This window comes from Saccostrea echinata, unplaced genomic scaffold (genome assembly GCF_033153115.1).
Source record: "Saccostrea echinata isolate AGI-Se365-2 ecotype Australia unplaced genomic scaffold, CSIRO_AGI_Sech_v1 ptg000003l, whole genome shotgun sequence".
NCBI classification, from domain to species: domain Eukaryota; kingdom Metazoa; phylum Mollusca; class Bivalvia; order Ostreida; family Ostreidae; genus Saccostrea; species Saccostrea echinata.
This window is the reverse complement of record NW_026889752.1, coordinates 11,808,050-11,828,998: the sequence shown is the minus strand read 5'-3', so window position 1 is coordinate 11,828,998 and position 20,949 is coordinate 11,808,050. Positions and strand designations below refer to the sequence as shown.

General features: G+C 35.1%; 1 protein-coding gene across 7 annotated transcripts in view; it reads left to right on the top strand.

Annotated features, from left to right (window-relative positions):
- The window catches only part of LOC133178579 (dystrophin-like), a 136,265-nt gene that overhangs the window by 37,142 nt on the left and 78,174 nt on the right, over nt 1-20,949 (top strand). For 5 of the 7 annotated variants that reach the window (XM_061313292.1, XM_061313291.1, XM_061313296.1 and 2 more), the window contains 19 exons: nt 3,087-3,278; nt 4,992-5,173; nt 7,133-7,277; nt 7,484-7,574; nt 8,802-9,040; nt 10,035-10,214; nt 10,361-10,633; nt 11,162-11,249; nt 11,501-11,742; nt 12,089-12,242; nt 13,736-13,908; nt 14,305-14,520; nt 15,377-15,490; nt 17,159-17,485; nt 17,676-17,889; nt 18,228-18,331; nt 18,513-18,665; nt 19,051-19,515; nt 20,275-20,430. In XM_061313292.1, coding sequence (XP_061169276.1) covers nt 3,087-3,278; nt 4,992-5,173; nt 7,133-7,277; nt 7,484-7,574; nt 8,802-9,040; nt 10,035-10,214; nt 10,361-10,633; nt 11,162-11,249; nt 11,501-11,742; nt 12,089-12,242; nt 13,736-13,908; nt 14,305-14,520; nt 15,377-15,490; nt 17,159-17,485; nt 17,676-17,889; nt 18,228-18,331; nt 18,513-18,665; nt 19,051-19,515; nt 20,275-20,430 — 3,708 coding nt within the window. Of the gene's footprint in view, nt 1-3,086; nt 3,279-4,991; nt 5,174-7,132; nt 7,278-7,483; nt 7,575-8,801; nt 9,041-9,205; nt 9,227-10,034; nt 10,215-10,360; nt 10,634-11,161; nt 11,250-11,500; nt 11,743-12,088; nt 12,243-13,735; nt 13,909-14,304; nt 14,521-15,376; nt 15,491-17,158; nt 17,486-17,675; nt 17,890-18,227; nt 18,332-18,512; nt 18,666-19,050; nt 19,516-20,274; nt 20,431-20,949 lie in introns of those variants that run through there. The other 2 variants (XM_061313294.1, XM_061313298.1) reach the window with 2 other exon arrangements.

The following is a 20,949-nucleotide window of genomic DNA, read 5'->3' as shown; positions in this document are numbered from 1 at the left end:
TTGAACTTCATTATGTTTGGTGAGTAAACATGAAGTACTTAGTTGATCTCTTTGACATCAAAGCTTGATAAAGCATTTTTACATTGCCAAGACAGTCATTTTGATAATATATTAAGTTATTAAAACCATGCACTATTTACATTCTTTTATTATAAGCTATAGCCATAGCAAAAAAAAAAAAAAAAAAAAAAAAAAAGATCCTTTTCTTTTATTTTATGTACTTGAAGTCTCTTTTTGCTGAAGTTTGAGGATAAGGGAGAAATCTCAAGGCTACTTGCAGCCGCCTGTGATGAAACTTTGGCACAAAACAATAAATATTCACATTCCAGGTTTTTTGTTCTGTACTTCTGTGATCAGAAAGTGATTAAGTACAACTCTGATCACCTCCTGCCTCTATAGCTTTGTGCTTCTCCATTGCTCACCTGTTTCTAACAATCACACCCAAAAGCTTTTGATCTTTTGCGGTTTTGGCATATTTAAGGATTCTTTATTTTTTGGTCAGCAGTACAAATAAATAATTGGAAGTATTGGGGTTTCATCATGTTGTGGAATTCAATTAGAGAGATTGGTCTATAGTAGAGGACAGGTGGGGGACTGATGCCAAACAGTTCTTAGTATTAGTTGTCTTATGTAAGATTTGTTGCTTGTTTATTGTTGTTCAGAGAAACTATGTTTGCTGATCAGTGATAACAATATGACAGAATAAGTGTGGGAAGTTGGCATTGATTTGGAGAGAGAGAGAGAGGCTCTTCAAGTCTTTGATAGTCAATAAAATTCAAAATGCAGAGACTTTAATATGACCTTTGGCATTTGGGGGGGGGGGGGGGGGGGCCGGGTTGGAGAGAGGCAGAAAAAATGCATTGAATTCTCAGTCTTGATCTTCAAGTACAGAGTCTTTGAGGTGCTCATTATGGGTTAGTCAGTCTCAAAGTACTCACAAACTCTTGATTGTGATGACCATCTTACCAGGGGGTCATGGTTTGTCCCAACTATAGTATTCTATAAATATCAAAACTATGATCAGACAGTTAATCATTGTGGAGACGAGCCAATCTTTTGTCCAGAAATGCTAAGGCTATTTCAATAATTATGATGGTCAGAGATGCTGGTGTATATGCTTGTTAACAAGATAGAAGACACTGCTATAATGAAATGATACATCTGTCTAGCATTCATATGAATCACTTTGGGTCAGCTGAAATTATGCTGGAAATACATATATATAGAACCCAACATAGTGCAGTGTACCAGCTTTACTGCACATAATCATGATACCTGATGACAACTCATTTTGAGTGAACCTCTGATGAGGTAACTGATGAGGTAACTTGTCCCGAGTGACCTTTGATGAGGAAACTTTTTTAAATTTCTAGAGTCTTAGGGGGTAACTGTTCTTAGTGAGTGACTTCTGATGAGGAACTTGGTCTTTGTGAAACTCTGATGTCAGTTAACTTGTTTAAATTTCTGGAGTCTTGTTCTGAGTGAAAATCTGATGAGGTAACTTGTTCTGAGTGAACCTCTGATGAGGTAACTTGTTTTAAATGACCTCTGATGAGGAAACTTGTGCTAAATGACCTTTGATGAGGTCACTTGTTCTTAGTGAACCTCTGATGAGGTAACTTGTTTTGAGTCAGCCCCTGTCAAGTTACCTCACATTAGACTAATGATGTAACTTTTCTTAAGTGGGCCAAAGAGAGGATACATAATATTTGCAATGGTTCCTTAATAATTTCTTCAAACAACCTTTTGTAGATATTTTAAAGAAGTCTTTTTTTCAAATCATAAAAAAAATCATTAAAAATAAAGCTTAGGTGTTTTTTGATATTAAGTTTAAATAATTATACATGTATATTGTGTAATTATATATATCTATGGTAGGCTGGCAGATTCAATTGCTGGTGGCCAGATAAGTCGGTAGAGCACACCTGACTAGATTTCAATGGACCCAGGTTCGAATCCTGGTCTGGTCTGTCACATTATCTCCCTCCCTGTTACTCATTGTGTCTTTCTGAGAGTGGCCTTCTAAGGGGAAGCAAGGCCAGAGAAGTTTACAGTGTATGTTCTTCAAATGCCTGCTTTATTTTTGGGCAATGAAAAACAGTTACTTTAACAGCAGTTTATAGTTTTTTCACTACCTCTCATTACACTGATTAGGGGGACAAGTGGGGAAATGTGGAAATAGTTGCCAGAGATGTAAAGATCTGAATGCTGGTCACATAAACAATGTCTGAGGATCTGTCAGGTTTTTGTGCAGTTTTACGTCAGTGGTCTTATTTACTCCTCTGCCACGTAAAATCAGATGTTACTGTAGAGTCACTGAAATAGGGGTGCAGATGAAAAATTTGTTGCGATGTTTGGCTAAGCTGTTGTAATGTTTGTATACAACATTGTCAGTAAAACAGCTGATTCTCGGTAGTGTAAACTGTTGACATTAAACAGTGATAAGCAAAAACTGCTTACTAAGAAATAATTGAAACTTAATTGATGAATTATATTTAACCTGATTTGATAATGTATTGATGCATAATTTGCTTTGATAAATGATATTTGCTTTATTTGGGATGACATATATTGTTTATGTTTCAAAAGTTTTAAATGAAAAAAGGTGGAAGATAACAAATAATGATCGATCTCATAAATCCAGATAGATAATACCTATCATGACCGGGGCAGAAGGAAATGTAAAATTGCAAATGTTGGAATTAATTTTCAAATTTTTTCCTCAAATTTATTTTAATATGTAGGGTGAACAAAGTCATGCATGCCAGGTGATATACATCTACTTATAGTATGGTTTTGAATAAAAAAAAAATTCTGGAAGGAAATTTTTTTCTCTCTTTATTTGAATTTTGAAAGTAAATATACAGTTAAAGCTCATTATCTCAAACTCAATTAGACCGAGAAAAAACTTTGAGATATTCGAGTATTCAAGATAACATTAAGGGTTTAATACTTAAAGGTTGGGACTTCCAATTCACTTTAGCATATCCATGGTATTTGAGATATTAGTGTTCGAGATACCAAAGATCATCTGTATATCAGTGAAGTTCCATTAGGTTTATATTGATGTAAATATTTGTTTGTAGGTCATTATGTCCATCAGCAGTTCCTCTAGTCAGCACAGCATGACCAGCACGCCCTCAGTTGACCTTTCGACTTACCAGGATGACCTTGAGAATGTCCTTGCCTGGCTCCTGGAGGCTGAGGAAATAGTGGAGAAACAGGAACCCATAGGAAATGACATCAAGAAGGTCAAAAGTCAATTCAACCAACATGAGGCGAGTTTTTCTTGAGTCAGTATGGTGGGTCAATCATGTAGGTCTCCATTTGTGCAGAATTTCAGGGATAAGTACCTAAAGTTCAACAACCGTCTGCTCAGCCATATAAAATTTTACTGTAACGCTAATGTTTTTCCAAACCATGCACACAATTTCGGCATTTCTTGCAGGGCAGAATTTGACAGAAATGGCCGTGCACTAACTTGATTAATTTTGTTAAGGAATAAGTCTTATCCTTGTAGGAGTTAATTAACTCTCTAGGGTCAGTGAACCTTAATTTTGATAGAGACATTTAGACAAAAATGTCTTATAAGTGAACGAAAATGTGTATTTTGTACATCTAACGAAATAGAAGACGAATATCATTTTGTTTTAATATGCAAGTTTTATGTTGAGTTAAGAGAAAAATATATTAAAAAATATTTTTACGCAAGACCTAGTATGGTAAAATTAATTGAATTACTTAATTCCGACTCAGAAAATGTACTTAAAAAACTTGGGAAATACGTGTTTGAATGTTTTAAAAAGAGGGAAAACTTTACTCTAAAGCAAGATTAATAATAGGAGATACTGCTGTATAGTTCTTCTTTCATATATGTATATTTCAAGTTATGTTATAAAGCACCTGTGTAACACCTGTTGACCAATGTTTATATTATAAAACTAATGTTATACTTCTGTGGCAATATATGTAATGTATACGCCAATAAAGATACTACTTAATATATAAAATTTCACATGTAAGCGAATTTTTTGCTGAATTACTTTGATAAATCTATTGTTGGATAAATGCTTGTTTCTTTTGGGTAACCAAGTTTTATTCTAGTTAGCTTCAAAATAATTATAAGAGATGGTTATTCTTTTTGTTTTATCAGTTGTATTGCAATTAGGATAATTTGGTGTAAATTGGAACTGATGTATCTATGTTACATTTTCGACGTAATGTAGATGGCAGTATGTGTGGAGTACGTACTATTTATGATCTATTAATAGTGCTATATGTAACTTGCTGGGCTGAACAGATGTTCAGGAGATTAAGGTTGCCCCAGATTACTGGAATTTGTTTAATATTGCATATAAAACAGTGTGTTGGTGTTGATAAGAGGAAAATTGATACCAATTAGATTTTCATTGTTCTTATCTCAGTTTTAATATTTCTCCACTTTGTAAATAACTTGTGGGTTAATAGTGTAAGGTTTTATCACAGCAATGATATAAAAGTGTTTAATAGACCTGAGAGAAAATTTATTTTGTCTATTTAGTATATAGGTTTACAGAGTTGTCCCTAAGAATTAAAATAGCAGGGGACATTTAAAAAAAGAAGGGGGGTTTGGGGGGCCTCCCCTAACAGAGGGTTGAGAGGGAACCGGAATAACCGGGGGTTTATGCCATTATAGACGGGGAAATTCCCCGGCCCCCAGCTCTTAGGGACAACCCTGTCCCATCACTATGACGTTTTAATATGATGTCATGACCCTAGCATTCTTGTTGTTGTATGTAACCTTGCTCTGTTTGTCAGAACTTATGTTCATCTTCTTGCATATAAAGTTCAACGTTTCATCATTAGGCAATCAAAATAAATTATATTGAACAGAGATGGGACTAAAAAGAGTTCAGGCAATTTAAACACCATGAAACTGAGTATACATTGATGTATAAACATGTTGTTTGTTTGATTTCATGCCAAAATAAAATGTCTGTTATGTTTTCCAGGAGTTTATGTTAGAACTGACCAAACATCAGGACAGCATTGGTAATGTGGTCAAAGAGGGCAACGACCTCATTACCGAGGGCAAGGTTGTGGCAGAGGAGGAGAATGAGATCCGGGTCCAAATGGGGCTCCTCAACAACCGGTGGGAGGAGCTCCGCCTCAAAATGATTGACAGACAGTCCAAGTAAGGAAATCACAGATAAAATAATATTATACATTGTAAAACTATCATACTCAATGCATGAAAAAGGCTACGAGACAATCCAAGTAGGGGAATCGCAGATAAGATAATTATACTATGAGAAAGAAAAACTTGTATGTGTAGGACTATGAGTCTTTTGTGGATTGATTTTTTTTTTTTTTTTTTTGCAATTGTTTAATTGTAGAGATTGTCTATAGAGCTTAAGGAGCTGTGCTGAATTCTTATAGTGTGCTTTCTAAGTTGCATATTCTAACTGTTTATGTTTGGGGTAGGAGAATTGCAGCATTTGAACATGATATTTGAAGACTACCAATAAAGTTTTGGGGATTTATCTTTGTCACATTGCCAATCAGGAAGTTCCTAAATCATTACACTTTCCACATGAAAATCAGCCCAAAAAATAACACATAACTTGTAAGAAGCTTGTCTTGAATGCCTCCATGCCTGTATACCATTTCCTGATGCATCTTGAAGAATGATATATTTTATTGTGTAGACACCCATGTTTATATATATACAAATAGAGATTACTTGCCAGTGAATCAGACAGTTTGTGTCTTATCTGTCTTCTCTGAAGAGCTTCTCTTCTTTTTGTTGAATTTTTTTTGGGTGGTAGACTGTTTATTTTTTTGTCTGCTAGTTGTAAATTCTAGCATAACTCAATCTTGCAATTGAAGACAGAGTATAAATATATATGGCAGTAGATCTTATGATTTATATAGTAGGTTTACATTAAGTGACATTTAGAATTTACAACGATGTAGAATGCATTGGTTCTTGGTCTTCAAATGCTAAGATTGGTTGAATTTCTCAGTTATTTTCTGCATACAGTTGTTTTTCCTCCAAGGCCTAACAATTACCAACACTTGTGTGTTAATTACCAATAGACATGCAATGGGCAAGGGGGAGGAAAAAAACCCTAGATGTACTGCAGTACCAGAGGGAATATACATTACTGTTAATTACTGCAGACAAGAGTTTGAGATAATTCCTTGTTAACTATGCTATTTCAGTGAACCTTGAATTAGTTATGCTTTTTTGTTGTAACCATGATGAAAAGACAGTCTTGGATTATAGTTAAGGCATTTGGAGAGAGAGAGAGAGAGAGAGAGAGAGAGAGAGAGAGTGCTAAAAAAAAACATAAAAGGTTTAATCAATCAATCAACAGAACATTTTTCTTAGTTTATCTTCCCCAAACAATATGTCACTGCACATTACAGAAATTTATTTGTTTTTTCCCCCAGAAAATGATTTATTCTTTTGAAGACAACTTATATTTCAAAATGTGCTTTATTATGCACTTAAAAGAGTCAGTACCACTCTGCATGCATGGATAACTGTTAACTGCTAATTTAATCCCAATAAAATGGGAAAAAAAATCTTTTAAAGGAAATGTGTCACAATGATAAATAAATGGAGCTTTCTCCATTCACTACATTAATACTGGAAAGGAAGATGCAGAAAAAGCACTTTGGCGACAGTTGATTGAATTGGAGGGGGATTTAATAGCTGCTGCAAGTAATTGAACTCAATTCAAGCAGTAAAAATAATTTAACAATAATTAACAGTTTGTGTAATTAAATCTGTATTATTTCTGAATTACTCAATCAGAACAGTTACAAGATGTCAACGTCTGATATATTTCACATTTCCGCAAACATTACTGAATTTAAGATGTCTGTAATAGATATGATTTTACTGGTCATATTTTTTCTTAAAACATGTACATGCAAGTACCATAAAGCAAAAAGTATGTTATCTAGACAAAATATATCTATCAACTCTCTTGGAACTTGCTTGTTTTTATCTAATACATGTAATTGTATCAGTAGCGTAAACTTTGTGTGTACTTTATTTTATTTATTTATTTATTTTACTTCTAATGGCCAGATTTACGGTACAACAGATGACCTCTATTTCATTTTAAACTTTTTTTGTCAGACTACAGAAGAAGTTAATGTCCACACAACAGAAACAGCTGGATGAGTTAGCTGTATGGCTGGAGAAGATGGAGGAGAGGATCCGCAACCAGGAACCAATCGGATCAGACTTAGATGCCATTAAACTCCAAATAGCCAATCACAAGGTCTGTTTTCAGACAGAATTTTATGTAAGCCAATAAAAAAGTTGGAAATATGCACCATTTGATTGGAGTAAAGTTTTTGTTAATTTTTAAACTTGATTACAATCCATTTCTCATTTTCAAAATAGGATTGCAACTTTATGTACATTTCGTACCGAGATATTACAGAAATGAATAAAATTTGATGTCTTGTGGAATTTTTTTGACAGAAAATTCAACAAGAGTTAGAAGTCCAACAAAAGAAAGTGGACAGCTTACAAGATATGGTAGTTGTTGTGGATGACACTAACACAGAGACAGGTAGGAGTTAATGGGAGGGTATTACTTAATAGTTGGCAGAGGCAGAGTAAAACTCTACCAAAACTAAAGTGATTTGAACCCCCTTTTGTACAGCAAAACTTGTTGAATCCGGATGTTGTGCATTCCGGCATGTTGTTCAGTCCGGCGTAATATTTTAGTCCCTTGAATTTTCTTTATAATTTATGTTTAATAAATGTTGTTCAATCCGGATCTTGTCTATTCTGTAAACCGGCCGCTATTTAAAGAACTAACTGCTCATAATTAGTACAAATTATCTCCTCTAATCCGGCCAGTTATTTTTACCTGTGCCCGCTGGTCATTAGAGAAGTCTCGCATGCGGTAATTATTGTCCCGTTAATGATCTATCCTGTATTGACAGTTTAGATTTTAACAAACGTGATTTTAAAAAATCATTAATGGCTCAAGTAAGGCGAGGAAACTAGCAAAAGAAAGAGTGATACTGATGGTTGCGTGTAGCATATCTGTAGAAAAACTTGGAGACTTATTCATGACCTCCTTTCTACTTTCGTTTTGCGTGCACAACGTGCAGTTCGAATTACTTCCCTTTGTGTCACTTGTTTACAGCGACCATAACGACAGAAGATTTTGGTCCAATATTCATTATAACATTTGAAATTAACAAATACAGTGTCTAAATATTCAAACATATAAATTTTAAAAGAAAGAAATTAATTAGGAATCTGTCCTAACAAAATAATATTAACAGCTACGATGAGGTTTTGGAGTGTGTTTAAAACATTTAACGATTTTCAAATTTAATGAAAGACCAACAGATAATATATTTCGTTACTGAATAAAAAACTTAAACAGAAATGAAATTTCTTAAGAACAAACAGAGTTCAAAACAAACGAAATAGATGATTTTTTCAAGTGAAACGTAAAAAATGACATTTGATCAAGTATTTATTTACCACTCTTTGTTTATATCTATGTAATTTTGAACTTGCTATAGCGGTTCAATTTTCTCCAATCCCGATGTTGTCTAATCCGGCCAAAAATTTTGGAACCACTGGTCGCCGGATTAGACAAGTTTTACTGTATAACCATCCCCTTCCTCCAGTAGGGAGGCTTCTGTGAAATGTAATCTAAAACATGATCAGATTTCTTGGAAAAAAAACTTCTCTTGTACATTGTGTAGTCATTTTCTTTGTTTAAACTACTGATATATAAAATTCTGAAAATTTATAATAATTCTATGTTTGACAGCCTGTGAAGCCATGGAAAGCCAACTTCAAAGATTGGGAAAGAAGTGGGCAGCCATTTGTACATGGACGGAACAGCAATGGCTAGTGCTACAGGACCTCCTTCTCAAGTGGCAGAACTTCTCCGAGGAGCAGGACAAGTTTTCTGATTGGCTGGCTGAGAAGGAGGGAGTGCTGGGCACTATGATGGAGTCTGACCTCACAGACCCTGATACTGTCATCAAACAGGTCAAAGATCTCAAGGTAAATCTTAAAGATACAATGTAGATCATCAGTCAGTTCAAAGGATTAGAGAAAGATCAACAAACAGGTCAAAGATCTCAAGGTAAATCTTAAAGATAGGTCATCAGTCAGGTCAAAGATTAGAGAAAGGTCATCAAACAGGTCAAAGATTAGAGAAAGGTCATCAAACAGGTCAAAGATCTCAAGGTAAATCTTAAAGTAAGGAAATGAGGCCAAAGATTAGAGAAAGGTCATCAAACAGGTCAAAGATTAGAGAAAGGTCATCAAACAGGTCAAAGATTAGAGAAAGGTCATCAAACAGGTCAAAGATAAGAGAAAGGTCATCAAACAGGTCAAAGATTAGAGAAAGGTCATCAAACAGGTCAAAGATCTCAAGATAAATTTCAGAATGGTTCACAAGCTTTAGATCTCAAGGTTTTGACATCAAACAGGCAATAGATCTCAAAAAACATAACTATACAGAAAGTTCAGGGGTCTTGAAAAAGGTTGAACTCTCAGGTCAAAGGTCATGAAATATGCAAATAATTGGAGGCAAATATTGAGAATTGGTCAATAAACAGAATTCCAAGTGTTCATAACACTGTAAGAAAGGACAATAAGTGAGATGGCTGATTCAGATTGCGTCATCTCAGGCTAGTGGGCGATTTGGATTTACAGACTGTGGAATCCTTTGATGGCTGGTGTGATGATGTCTTCATATCTTGTTCATGTTGATGAAGAAAAACACCTGTCGTATTATATCTGGTGATGACTTCAATTTCCTCTGCATCAAGTGCATGAAAGAATATTAAATGTTATGACGTGTAAATTCAATCAATGGAAACTGCCAAAAATTTTACTTGTACATGGAAAATTTTAAAACTGTGCACAAAAACATAATTTTCAGAAGAGAAGAAACCTTTAAAAAACAGTTTTTAGATAAGCATAAACAGAAAAGTTTACATTTAAAACTAGATTAGGTTATCTAAAGAAATTTTTATTTTTTATACTTTAGATGATTGAGAATGACATGGTAGAACAAGTCCAGAGGTTTGATGCCCTCACGGAGTGTGGCCAGCAGATCGTTCAGTACGTAGACAATGAGACAGCTGTACTCAAAATCAGCTCACAACTCGAGAGCTTCCAGGAACGCTGGGAGAGACTCGTACAACAGATGGAGACACACAGCAAAAAGGTGAGAGAATGATAAAAAATGAAAGTTCAAGGTTATATATAAATTTCAGAGGTTGTTGGCATTTCTAAAAGCATTTCACAATCTGAAAACTTGTAATACAATAGGCATTTGACCTTGTCAGTGAATATGACTTTCTGTAATTACAGATTGCAAACTCAGGTGTAGAACTAAGCAATGTTTCCATGGAAATGATGTCAGAATTCACAGAAGATGGAAAACTTAAAAATCCCCCAAACACAGCCAAAAAACGGAAGGTTGACTCCATGTTGAAGTCACAGTTTGACATGGAGTCGAAGAAACTTCTGGAATGGTTTGAGAGGACAGAGTCCACACTAGAACTGCTGACCAAAGATGAGGATGGTGCCAGTAGTTCTTCCACTGATCAGTTCACAGCTGAGGAACAACTGGTTCTTGTTCAGGTATGGGGTTTTGGCCATATAGTTGAATACTGTAGAAGTACTTTTTCCATGTAGGATTAATTTATGTATGTATGTGGTCAAAATTTTAATGTGGGAATTTGTCACATCATAATTAAAATGGATTAAGGACTAATAATTACAATCCAAGAAATTGTCTAATTTTTTTAATTTTCTACTCGTGGATTAAACAGAAATAGTGATTTCACAGAATTAAAATCCCATGGAAAAAAAGTATGTTTTACAATATTTAAAAAAATGAGAAATGTTATACTGTGAAAATTCTTTATAGTAGAAAAGGGTTATAAAATGATCAGAATATGATGTTTTTTTTCAACCCAGCTGTAACTTTACCCATCTAGTTCTATATACAACAAGAAATACCAAATTACTGTTATTCAGAATGCTAGCACTACTTACCATAAGGATATACCTTTTTGTATCCTTATTTTAATGGCTTGAGGGATAATATAATATTTCTGTCTATCTAGCTTATATGACTTAATATATATGTACTATACAAATTTTCAGGACACGGAAAATGATGTAGAACAGAGGAAGAGTGATGTACGTTCTGTGTTGTCTACAGGAAGACGAGTGATGACGGAACTCAACTTTGGTAAGTTTTCAAGAAAGGGTGATCTACACTCAATGTCTAAGCGAATTAGTGAAGGCATAACCCAACTTAAATAAGTTGTCAGTGAAGTCTTGGGACAGCATTTAAACACTAATTTCATATTTGGATAAAAACCAGAGTATGCTATTCAAAAAAAGATACTACCCTATACTCAGTTGACAGTAAAAGTACTTGGTCCTGTAATTATAATGGTCATTTAAGTAACTTTCTCACTGTTTTCTGTTCGCTTTCAGCTGGAGAATCAACAGACAGTGTAGCGGCCACTCTCACTGACATACAGAATCGCTGGGACAGTCTAGCTGTCCTGTTGTCAGAAACCGTCACTAAGGTCAACCTCAACATCCAGTCCAAAAAATTCTATGACGAACTCCACGCTCTCCAGGAACTGATGTCCAGCTACGAAAAGTGGGTCAGCTCTGCGGAGAGGATCGCTGAGGAAGCCATGGAGATTACAAAGCAGCTGGAACAGTGTAGGGTAAGCGAAATAATATTTTTCATTATCAGAGTTTGTTTTTGTTGTCCATGGTTTTGATTGATCATCCAATAGAGGGTATGTAAAAGCATTAATATATAGTCAAACCTTGTTATGTCAAAGTCATTAGGGGCCAGGAAAAAAAAAAGAGATATCGAGGAGGAAATACATAAAGGAAAAGTGGTTGGGACTTTCAACTCAACATATCCATTGGATTAGGGATATCAATGTTTGAAATACCAAAGTTTAATTAATAGATGATAGGTCCTTAAAGCAGATTTTTCTACTCCACCAATATTTTTTTTAAAAAGTGAATCAATTTATTAATACTTATATTTAATATGTGTAGGTGAAATTAAAGGCCATGAAGTCCCATGAGGACCGAATAGACAGGCTGAACTCAGAAGCAGCTTCTCTTCTAGAGACCTCAGGCACTACCTCACAAATCCAGATGGACCTCGAGGCATTCACGAAACGATGGGAAACCACCTTCAATAAAATCTGTAAGCCATAACCTCAGGTGTAGTAAATAGTGTGATCATCATTATCTTGACATATAGTGTATTTTGTGCTTCCTGTTCCCGATTTGAATGAATGACTTTAGAAATATTCGCAAAATGCGTCCTTAGAAACACACATTAGATCTTTTTGTTCATAGGAATTCCTACAATCTTTTGTTTACCATGTCCTTCCTTTGCTTAAATACCTTGATCATTCATAACTGTGCATTTGCCACAAATAATTTAAGAACTGACTATTCATTGGTTCAATTCATTCAATTGTTGATGAAATATTTCAGCCTCGTCTTACGACTGCGATTTTGAGATTCCCTCTGATGGTAGTAAACTTTCTCTCTCTTCTCACTGTATCTCTGTCTTAGGCATTTGCACATGCAAAGGACATTTATTTTTGAGGATTTTGTGCATGTGTGTGTGATCAGCTTTATGAAGGGGGATCCAACTTTTGAGTGAGGGAGGATTGACGCATGTTGACAAAAGCTAATATGCACAAGACTTAGATAGGGTTCACCTTAGGATCTGTCACCCAACACAATTTGAAATTAGGTGGCTCTTTCAGATTTTGCTAATGTATACAGTAAAAGTGCAGAAATTCTGTATTAAAAGCAACACACAAACATTATGTTTCATCCACCATTTAGTACATCATTTGTGTTCAGCGTAATTCATATGTTATTTTGTGTGTTGCCTGCATAGCAGAGGCATAAGACTGTTGGTAAAACCTTCTTGTGGCATTGTAGGTATTTTCTTGCAAGAACTTTTATTTATTCATTTTGAACAGATTTGGGCAGAAAATCAGTGCTTCCCTTCCTCTATGTTGTGTTTGTTTTTCTTGTTTAGTCCTGGTGTAAATACAGATGAATCCACACAATATTATGTTATATTGTAAATAACTTAGTTTTTAAAATTATGCTTTTTAGCCACCCGTGGAAGTAAGTTGTTGCCCTTTTGTCATTCTTTATGTTCACTTTGTGTCATATGTTCTACTGTGTCGAATGATTGTCATCCTGCAAATTATGTATGTAGCACCATTGTTCAGTTTCCTTGCATATTAATTTCTGAATGTATCACCAAATTAATGTACCCTCATACATACTCTTTTCTTAATGAATTCACTGCTCAAATTGTCATATTCATACATGGTCAAAGTGAAAGTTGCATGATGTGATTCACATTAAAAAAAGTATTTGTGTTGTGTCAGTAGAAAAAAAAAATGTTGTATCATTGTATGTTATCCTTAACATAGTGCTGCATTTTTTACATCACATTGTGTTTTTACCATGTAGTCATTAACTTTGAAATCCTCACTCTAAAATATTGTGCTTTCTTTCATGTATCCATTCTCATATGCATATAAAAACATTTACAATTTCAGTTAAATCACTCTGACTTCTGAATCATTGCTTGAATCTCCATATTCAAGGATAAACATGTCTGTAGGCTGGTCAGTTGATTATGTGAGATGTTTTCTATTACAGACAAACGCCAACAGGAACTTATGAACGCTCAAGACAAGGCACCTCCCAGATCATACCTCGAGGCGATGGAGGCCCTATTGAAGTGGATTACACACATGGAGAGCGTGCTGGCCTCCGAGAGGTTCCAGGTCACAGAGTGCGAGGTCATGGAGGAGCAGCTCAAACAGTACAGGGTAATTAAGTGTACTGGTGTAAGAGTTATGGGGTAAGGGGTGTGAGGGTCAGTGGATTTACTAAGTAAAGAACATCATATGAAAAACTCCAGTAGATTTTTAAGAGTGTTGAAAAGAAAGAGAAAAGTTACATAGTCAAACTTCCTGATCTAAGACTTGATGGAGCCTTGGAATATCAGAGGATTCAAGATATTGAGGTTGAAATACTAATGCGAGAAGAGGGGAGACTTCCAGTTGTTAGAAATAACCTAAGTTGAACTGTATATTGCATGAGAAAAAATATGTATGTTTTGACTTAGCTTGCTACATTATGAAAATAATGGCAAAAGCTTAAAAAACTTTAATGATTTAGAATAATGTAGATTTTATGTGTGAAGTACTTGTTTAACTTTCCAGATTTTACAAGAGGATCTACAGGAACATCAGGGAAGTCTGGAATACATCAACAAGACAGGAAAGGAGCTGATTGTCAAATCCGGGCCCCACGACAAAGCCCAGGCCATGGAAAAAAATCTCGAGAGTCTCAACTCCAGGTGGAGCCACGTGTCTACTGAGATCAACTCACGACTCGACAAACTCGAACGTGCCATAGGGCAAATCAAGCAGTATCAAGTAAGTGCCATGATTTTCTTCTTGGGATGAGAAATTTTAAAATGGAAAGAAAAGTTATTATGGGAGCAATCAAATTTTATGAATAAAATTTTTTCACTTTATTTCTGGTAGAAATGTCTAAATCCAAAGGTATCAATACGTTGGAGATGTATTCTTGAAAACCTGAAATTCAATGAAATTATTGCAACGTTTACAGTTTATGTTCATTTTTATTAAATGTTAATGTCATTGTCAAGGTTTTGTTCTGTTTACAGCACTTGTTTCCTTTGTTTGCATGAAATTTTTTGTATCTTTGTATTATTTAGTTTTCTAACAATAAAAAAGGCTGGCTGCTTCCAGATTTCAAGATGTATTTTGGGGACATTTTTTCCCATAACATGTACCATTGGAGTTGACATGGAGGCAGCCATGCTTACTGTAGTTTTTGTGCAACTGTAGTTATTATATCTTTTATTTAATGTTGAAGTCTTGTTTTTCTCCTTTTAATTGCATATTTGTTTTCATTTGAATTCATATTCATGATAAACCGTTTGTAAGTCTTTTATGTGTATGTTCTTTTTCATTCAGTGTCCATGCAGTTTATCAAAAATCCTGATAAAGAAAACATAATATTCAATCATTGAAAATGTCAGATGTTGTAAAAAAGACAGAAATTTTATTTCTGAAGTCCTGTGTTCCATCACTGCATCAGTTTTTGTAATCATTTCACACCACCACCAGATTGGTGCCTTAATTTGCTTTGAGTTCTTGATTTCTTGCACATAACCGTTTCTCGGTCACTTTTCATCTTCATTCATTCTCATCACTTCACTTGTCTGGTACTCAAACTAAACAACACATCACTGTCATTTCTCAGAACCAGACAATCGGTTTGAACCGGTGGATGGAGGAACTTGACGTCTTCTTGCATGCACCAGATCCGGCTACGGGGGACGTTCCCAATCTCACTGCACAAATGGCCGAGAGCAATGTAAGAACCATAACTCTGTAAGCTATGCCTATACAGTATGCAAAAGGCACACCAAACTATATACAATCTGTAAATCCCATTTTGGCACATGGATAAAACAAATTGCAAAAAAGCCAACATGACAATGAATACAACTTAACACTCGACCAATATGCATGTGTATATGTATATAATCCTGATAAGAATAATTCTGAATGAAGAAAATTAATAGACTCTGAGAATTTACAAAGTTCTCAAGCAATAATTGAGTATGAATGTATCACATTTTGTTCATGGGATACTTTGACTCCTCATGAATTGTTCACTTTGTTCACTCACAGTGTTGCTTTAAAATATCAGAAAAAAAAATAAGGTTGCAGGAACAAAATTCTGGAGATATAGTTTTTTGACTGCAGACTTTTCTTAAAATTATCCAAGAATTCTGTAAGGATTGGAGAAAAGAAATAAAAAACACATGCATCACAGAATGTAGCAAAACATAAATATACTGACAGTCTAAGTGTTTGATTTCATAAATCTTAATCATTTCTGATACACATGCACTAGGACAAAAGTTTATGAAAGGTTCTATTAATTATGAAAATCCAGTTTAGTTACATTGAATGAAATGACTTACATGTAGATACTAAATAGAAACTGTCAAAATCTTTTAACTTGGATTTGGGTAGGTTAAATTCTAACAATTGCAGTTGAAATAAAAAAATCTTTGCACCTTTAGTCACTAACTCACATGCAGGACTTGGAAAAAATTGAGTACCTATTTATAAGCAAACATATGCAAGTCTACTGTAAATTTTTTTTCCATTCAGGAGGGGCTTGTAAAATTAGCTTGGGGGATGATATGGATTGAAAATTACTCACACCTTTAAATAATTTAATTAAAGGTGGTAAATTCTTTTATTATTATTCAAGTTTGAATCTGTAAAATTTTCAGCCAGGAGGGGCATATAAAGTTATGTTTAGCATTTGTTTGTTCTGTTTAGTGAATGAAGTTCATTTACAGCATATTATCAAGGTAAAAATGCATTATGCATGAAGCATCTGATGCAGTATGCAAATGTTCATTGTTAAATTGTGAAAAAAGGTGTGCATTACCTGGTAGGTAATGTTTCATGAATGAAGTTATTTATACCGATAACATGGGACCCCCAATTAGGTAGTTATAGTCGTATCAGTTTACACCAAACTGGGATCATAAAATTGATCAATATCAAACAAGATGTTTCAATTTTGAATTGTCTTTTTCACTACACACATTGAAATTTGACTTCATAAGTAATGGAAACTGCATACATAGTTTTGCATGTTAGATACTGTGAATGGATTATTTTTAGTAATTAAGTGTTCACAGTATAAAATGAGGTAGGAGTAAATTTAGTTCATATACTGCATGTTTATGACATTACACTGATAGTTGTGGCAAATGTTAATTACTGTGTCACAATTAAAAGAGGAAGATGCCATTGTTCACCTGTAAGGAAAACCACAAAAGTTGTTATCCTATCCTAATGGAGGCATTAATGATAGAGCATGTCACCACACAGTAGTGCCCTGGTAGAAATTATCTGTTAGTGCATAAAATGCCTGAATGAATGCAATTTCCAGGTACTTCTGTAAATCAGTTTATAAATAGAAAGTGAGGCAATCATTTTATTTTGAATAAAACAGGGAGTGAAGGATGATATAACCACTCTACAGCAAAATGTAAACAACATCAAGGACTTGTGCGATCAGCTGACAGAAGATGCCGAGCCCAAGTTTACCCAGAAAATGACACAGGAAGTGACATCACTCAACGAGAAGTGGAGCAAGGTGGTGAATCTGGCGGAGGAGCAGAATACGAGACTGAAGGAGGCCCTTGAGAGGAGTCAGAAGATGAGCGAGAGGATCAGAAAGATGACAGAATGGCTGGAGCCCATTAAAGAGGACCTGTCAAACAAGGACTATGCTGTAGAGAGCTTGAATGACCTTCAGGTCAAGAGCAAAAAGTTCAAGGTCAGTTTTTTTCAGAAAGAAATTTTAACAAAATTTTTTGTTAGATTTTTTTTTTTTAAAGTCATTTTTTAAATTAGTATATGCATAGATTTAGAACATTACCTTGGTTCTGGATATATATTTAATAGCTTTAAAAATTATTCTTTTGGAAGATATTCATTTCATTTTTAGTTAATTATGTGCTTTCCAGACTTTGAGACAAGATGTGGCTGGGAGAGAAGCAGAAAATAACAAAATCAATGAAGATGCTAATGACATGCTGAACAAAGCTCCCGCAGGGAGCCTCCAGGACCTGGCCCGGGCCCTCATGAGGATGAATGCCCTGTGGACTGATGTATATAACAGGGTGGGGCATTACTCCCAGATCTTCTCCACTGCAGAAAGCCAATGGAAGGAGTTCAGTGGTGGGTTCACAGAATTAAAACCTGTATTATATGTACATTTATATAGAGGAGAACATTGTTTTGGCCTTTGTTTATATTTGTCTGTCCATAACTTCAAACTTATTACTATTGAAAAATATTAAGGACGTGGAAGGTTATGATTCATGTCAAAATATCATGCCAGTGTCAAGGTCATACTTAAAGGTCATAGGTTATGAGGAAATTTTCCACCACCATCGGTAAACAATTTTTGTTTCCAAAGAAAATTGAACTATCATATTCAATTCATATTAGCAAAATTTGCCAGATAATGCTGAGAAGTTTTTTTTTTTAATCCAATAAATCTTATTTGATTGCAGCATTTTTGGGTGAAGAAACTGAACGTTTAAATTTGCTGGAAAGAAAAATCAAACGTCCACGTCTGGCAAGCAGTGATGCAGAGGAAATTTCTGAAGACTTAGATGTAAGACTTAAAATTAGAAAATAAGTAAATAAATAAACAAAAATCAAAAATAAATAAATATTACTTACTTGGATTGTGCATAGTTTTCTTATGTGCAAATGAATTGATGCTAAAAGTGTGTATTAAAGTCTTTTTCATATATGAAGAGTTTCTTGCAGAGCATTTGCTTTCTTTTTTGTAGGACCTAGAAATCTGTCTACAAGACCACACACTGGAAAAGAAGAACAGGCTTCAGAAACTGGGACAGGACTTGATGGCTAACTCCATCATGGTGGACCACATCAAGACACAACTGGACACCTACAGTGACCGGTGGAACATTCTGGACTGCCAGGTCAGTAGATATCATATGATGGATATTGATTTAAATTTAGATTTTTCAATATTTCCATTTTGCTGTACATACATTGTACAGTCAGTGTCAGAGTGGTTCTGCTTTTTCTTTGGTACTTTGAGTATCTGTCCAAGGAATTATGTGTTTGATTTTATCCTGAGTCGTGCGATGAATGTAGGAGTTAAGTTCCTCAGTGATTCATTAGGTTATTAGGTTGTCTGTGTTCATTGTATTACTCGAGGACACTGGGATAATGCACCAGTTCACATAATGCAGTGAATGACATTGTTGTGCTAAGATATTCCCTCATACAATTTTTCAGCAAAAAATTTCAGCAGTGTTTTGTAAAGTAGGGCATTGAAAGCTTTAATTCTTCCATTTGTAGGCAAGGGAGAAGATCCACAATCTTGAGACATCCATTAGCCAGGCCCAGGATACAGAGAGGAAGATTCTGGAGATGACGAATTGGATGTCTGACATCGCAGATCTCTTACAGAAGAGGATCGACGCAGACGTCGTCGCAGGTGACGTACCAGGGGAGTACGACTCCTTAAAAGAGGAATTTAAACAAAACGAGGAAATGCTGGGGGAACTGGAGGTTTATTCTGCAGAATTAGAATCACAAGGCAACATGGAGGCCAGTGCAAGGCTCCATGAACAGATTGAGTTACTGCGGAAACATTTTGCTGATGTGTCTGTGAAATTTCGGAAGTTTCAAAGGCCAGCTGACTTTGAGCCCAAGTTTAACCGAGTGAAGCGGGAGTTAGATAGCATTGGGGATCAGATACACTTGGTGGAGGTAGGATCTGAAGATCCAGGACTTCTACAGGAAAAGTTAGACATTTGTGTGGTAAGTGGAAAGAAATCTTTATTGTTCAAAAATCACTTGGATTTCAGTCTCTTTGAAAAAAGGAATTTGAGAACTTCTGTCAGTAGCAAGAGTGTATTTTTTTTTTCTTGGTTTGGCATGCCATAAAGAAATGTCACAATATCTTGGTGATAGGGAATATGATTTATTTTAAAAAAAAAGAAAAAAAAGAGGGTCCTATTAACTTTAAGGAGTTCATTTAAAAATCCAGACCAGTGAACTAAATGAATGTCATTACAAGACCTATTATAAATCCATCTGCAAAATACTTATGTATCGAACTTCTACTACTATGATTATCATTTCTTTGATTTCCCAAAAAAAGTATTGTATCGTAAATCATTTGTAAGATCTATGAATTTCTTAAAAAAGAGAGATTGGTGCTTGAAATACATGATGATAAACAAATCAGAAATGACGGGTTTTATGGCATCTTAAGGAGTCCCCTGTCTGCTGTCCAAATAAAACAGCCATGAAGGACAATTTATATATAGACAACAGTGCAAGATATAACGGTCATTTTGACCCATTTTACCTATCTTTAGAGTAAATCCCAGTAATAATATTAGAGGGATATAAGTTAAAGGCTGGGTATGTATTCATATGTTCATTAAAAGTGTTTCTTTCTTTACTTTGAGTGAGTATCTCAAATATTCTTTGTGCAAAACTTTTACCCCGATCATTTTCAGAAGGAAAATGTGTCATGGTATATCACTCACATGGTGTGTTATTATTTTCTAGAAGTTTTACCGTACAATGAGTGAGTTGAAGTCTGAGGTAGAACATGTCATTAAGACTGGGAGACAGATTGTAGAAAAACAACAGGTGGAGTTTCCAGACAAGTTAAACAAACAGATGGATGCTCTCAAACAGCAGTACAATGATCTAGGGGGCCAGGTAATATCTCAAACAGCTGTACAATGATCTAGGGGGCCAGGTATTATCTCAAACAGTAGTACAATGATCTAGGGGGCCAGGTAATGTCTCAAACAGCAGTACAATGATCTAGGGGGCCAGGTAATATCTCAAACAGTAGTACAATATGATCTACGGAGGCAGGTCATATCTGAAAACAACACTACAGTGATCTAGGGGGCCAGATAATACATGGTCTAGGGGACCAGGTAATATCTCAAACAGTAGTATACAGTATGATCTAGGGAGGCAGGTCTCAAAACAGTAGTACTTTGATCTAGGGGGCCAGGTATTATCTCAAAACAGCACTACAGTGATCTAGGGGGCCAGGTAAAATTATATTTCAAATAGCAGTCCACTTATCTACAAGGAAAGGTACAATGTAATTCAAAGGGCAGCACAATGAAATATGGGGCATGTAAGCTTTCAGTGTATCAAATTGTGAAGAGGGGGATCTAAATTTATTTATTTGTGTATGAAGGTTTTTTATGATATCTAGCA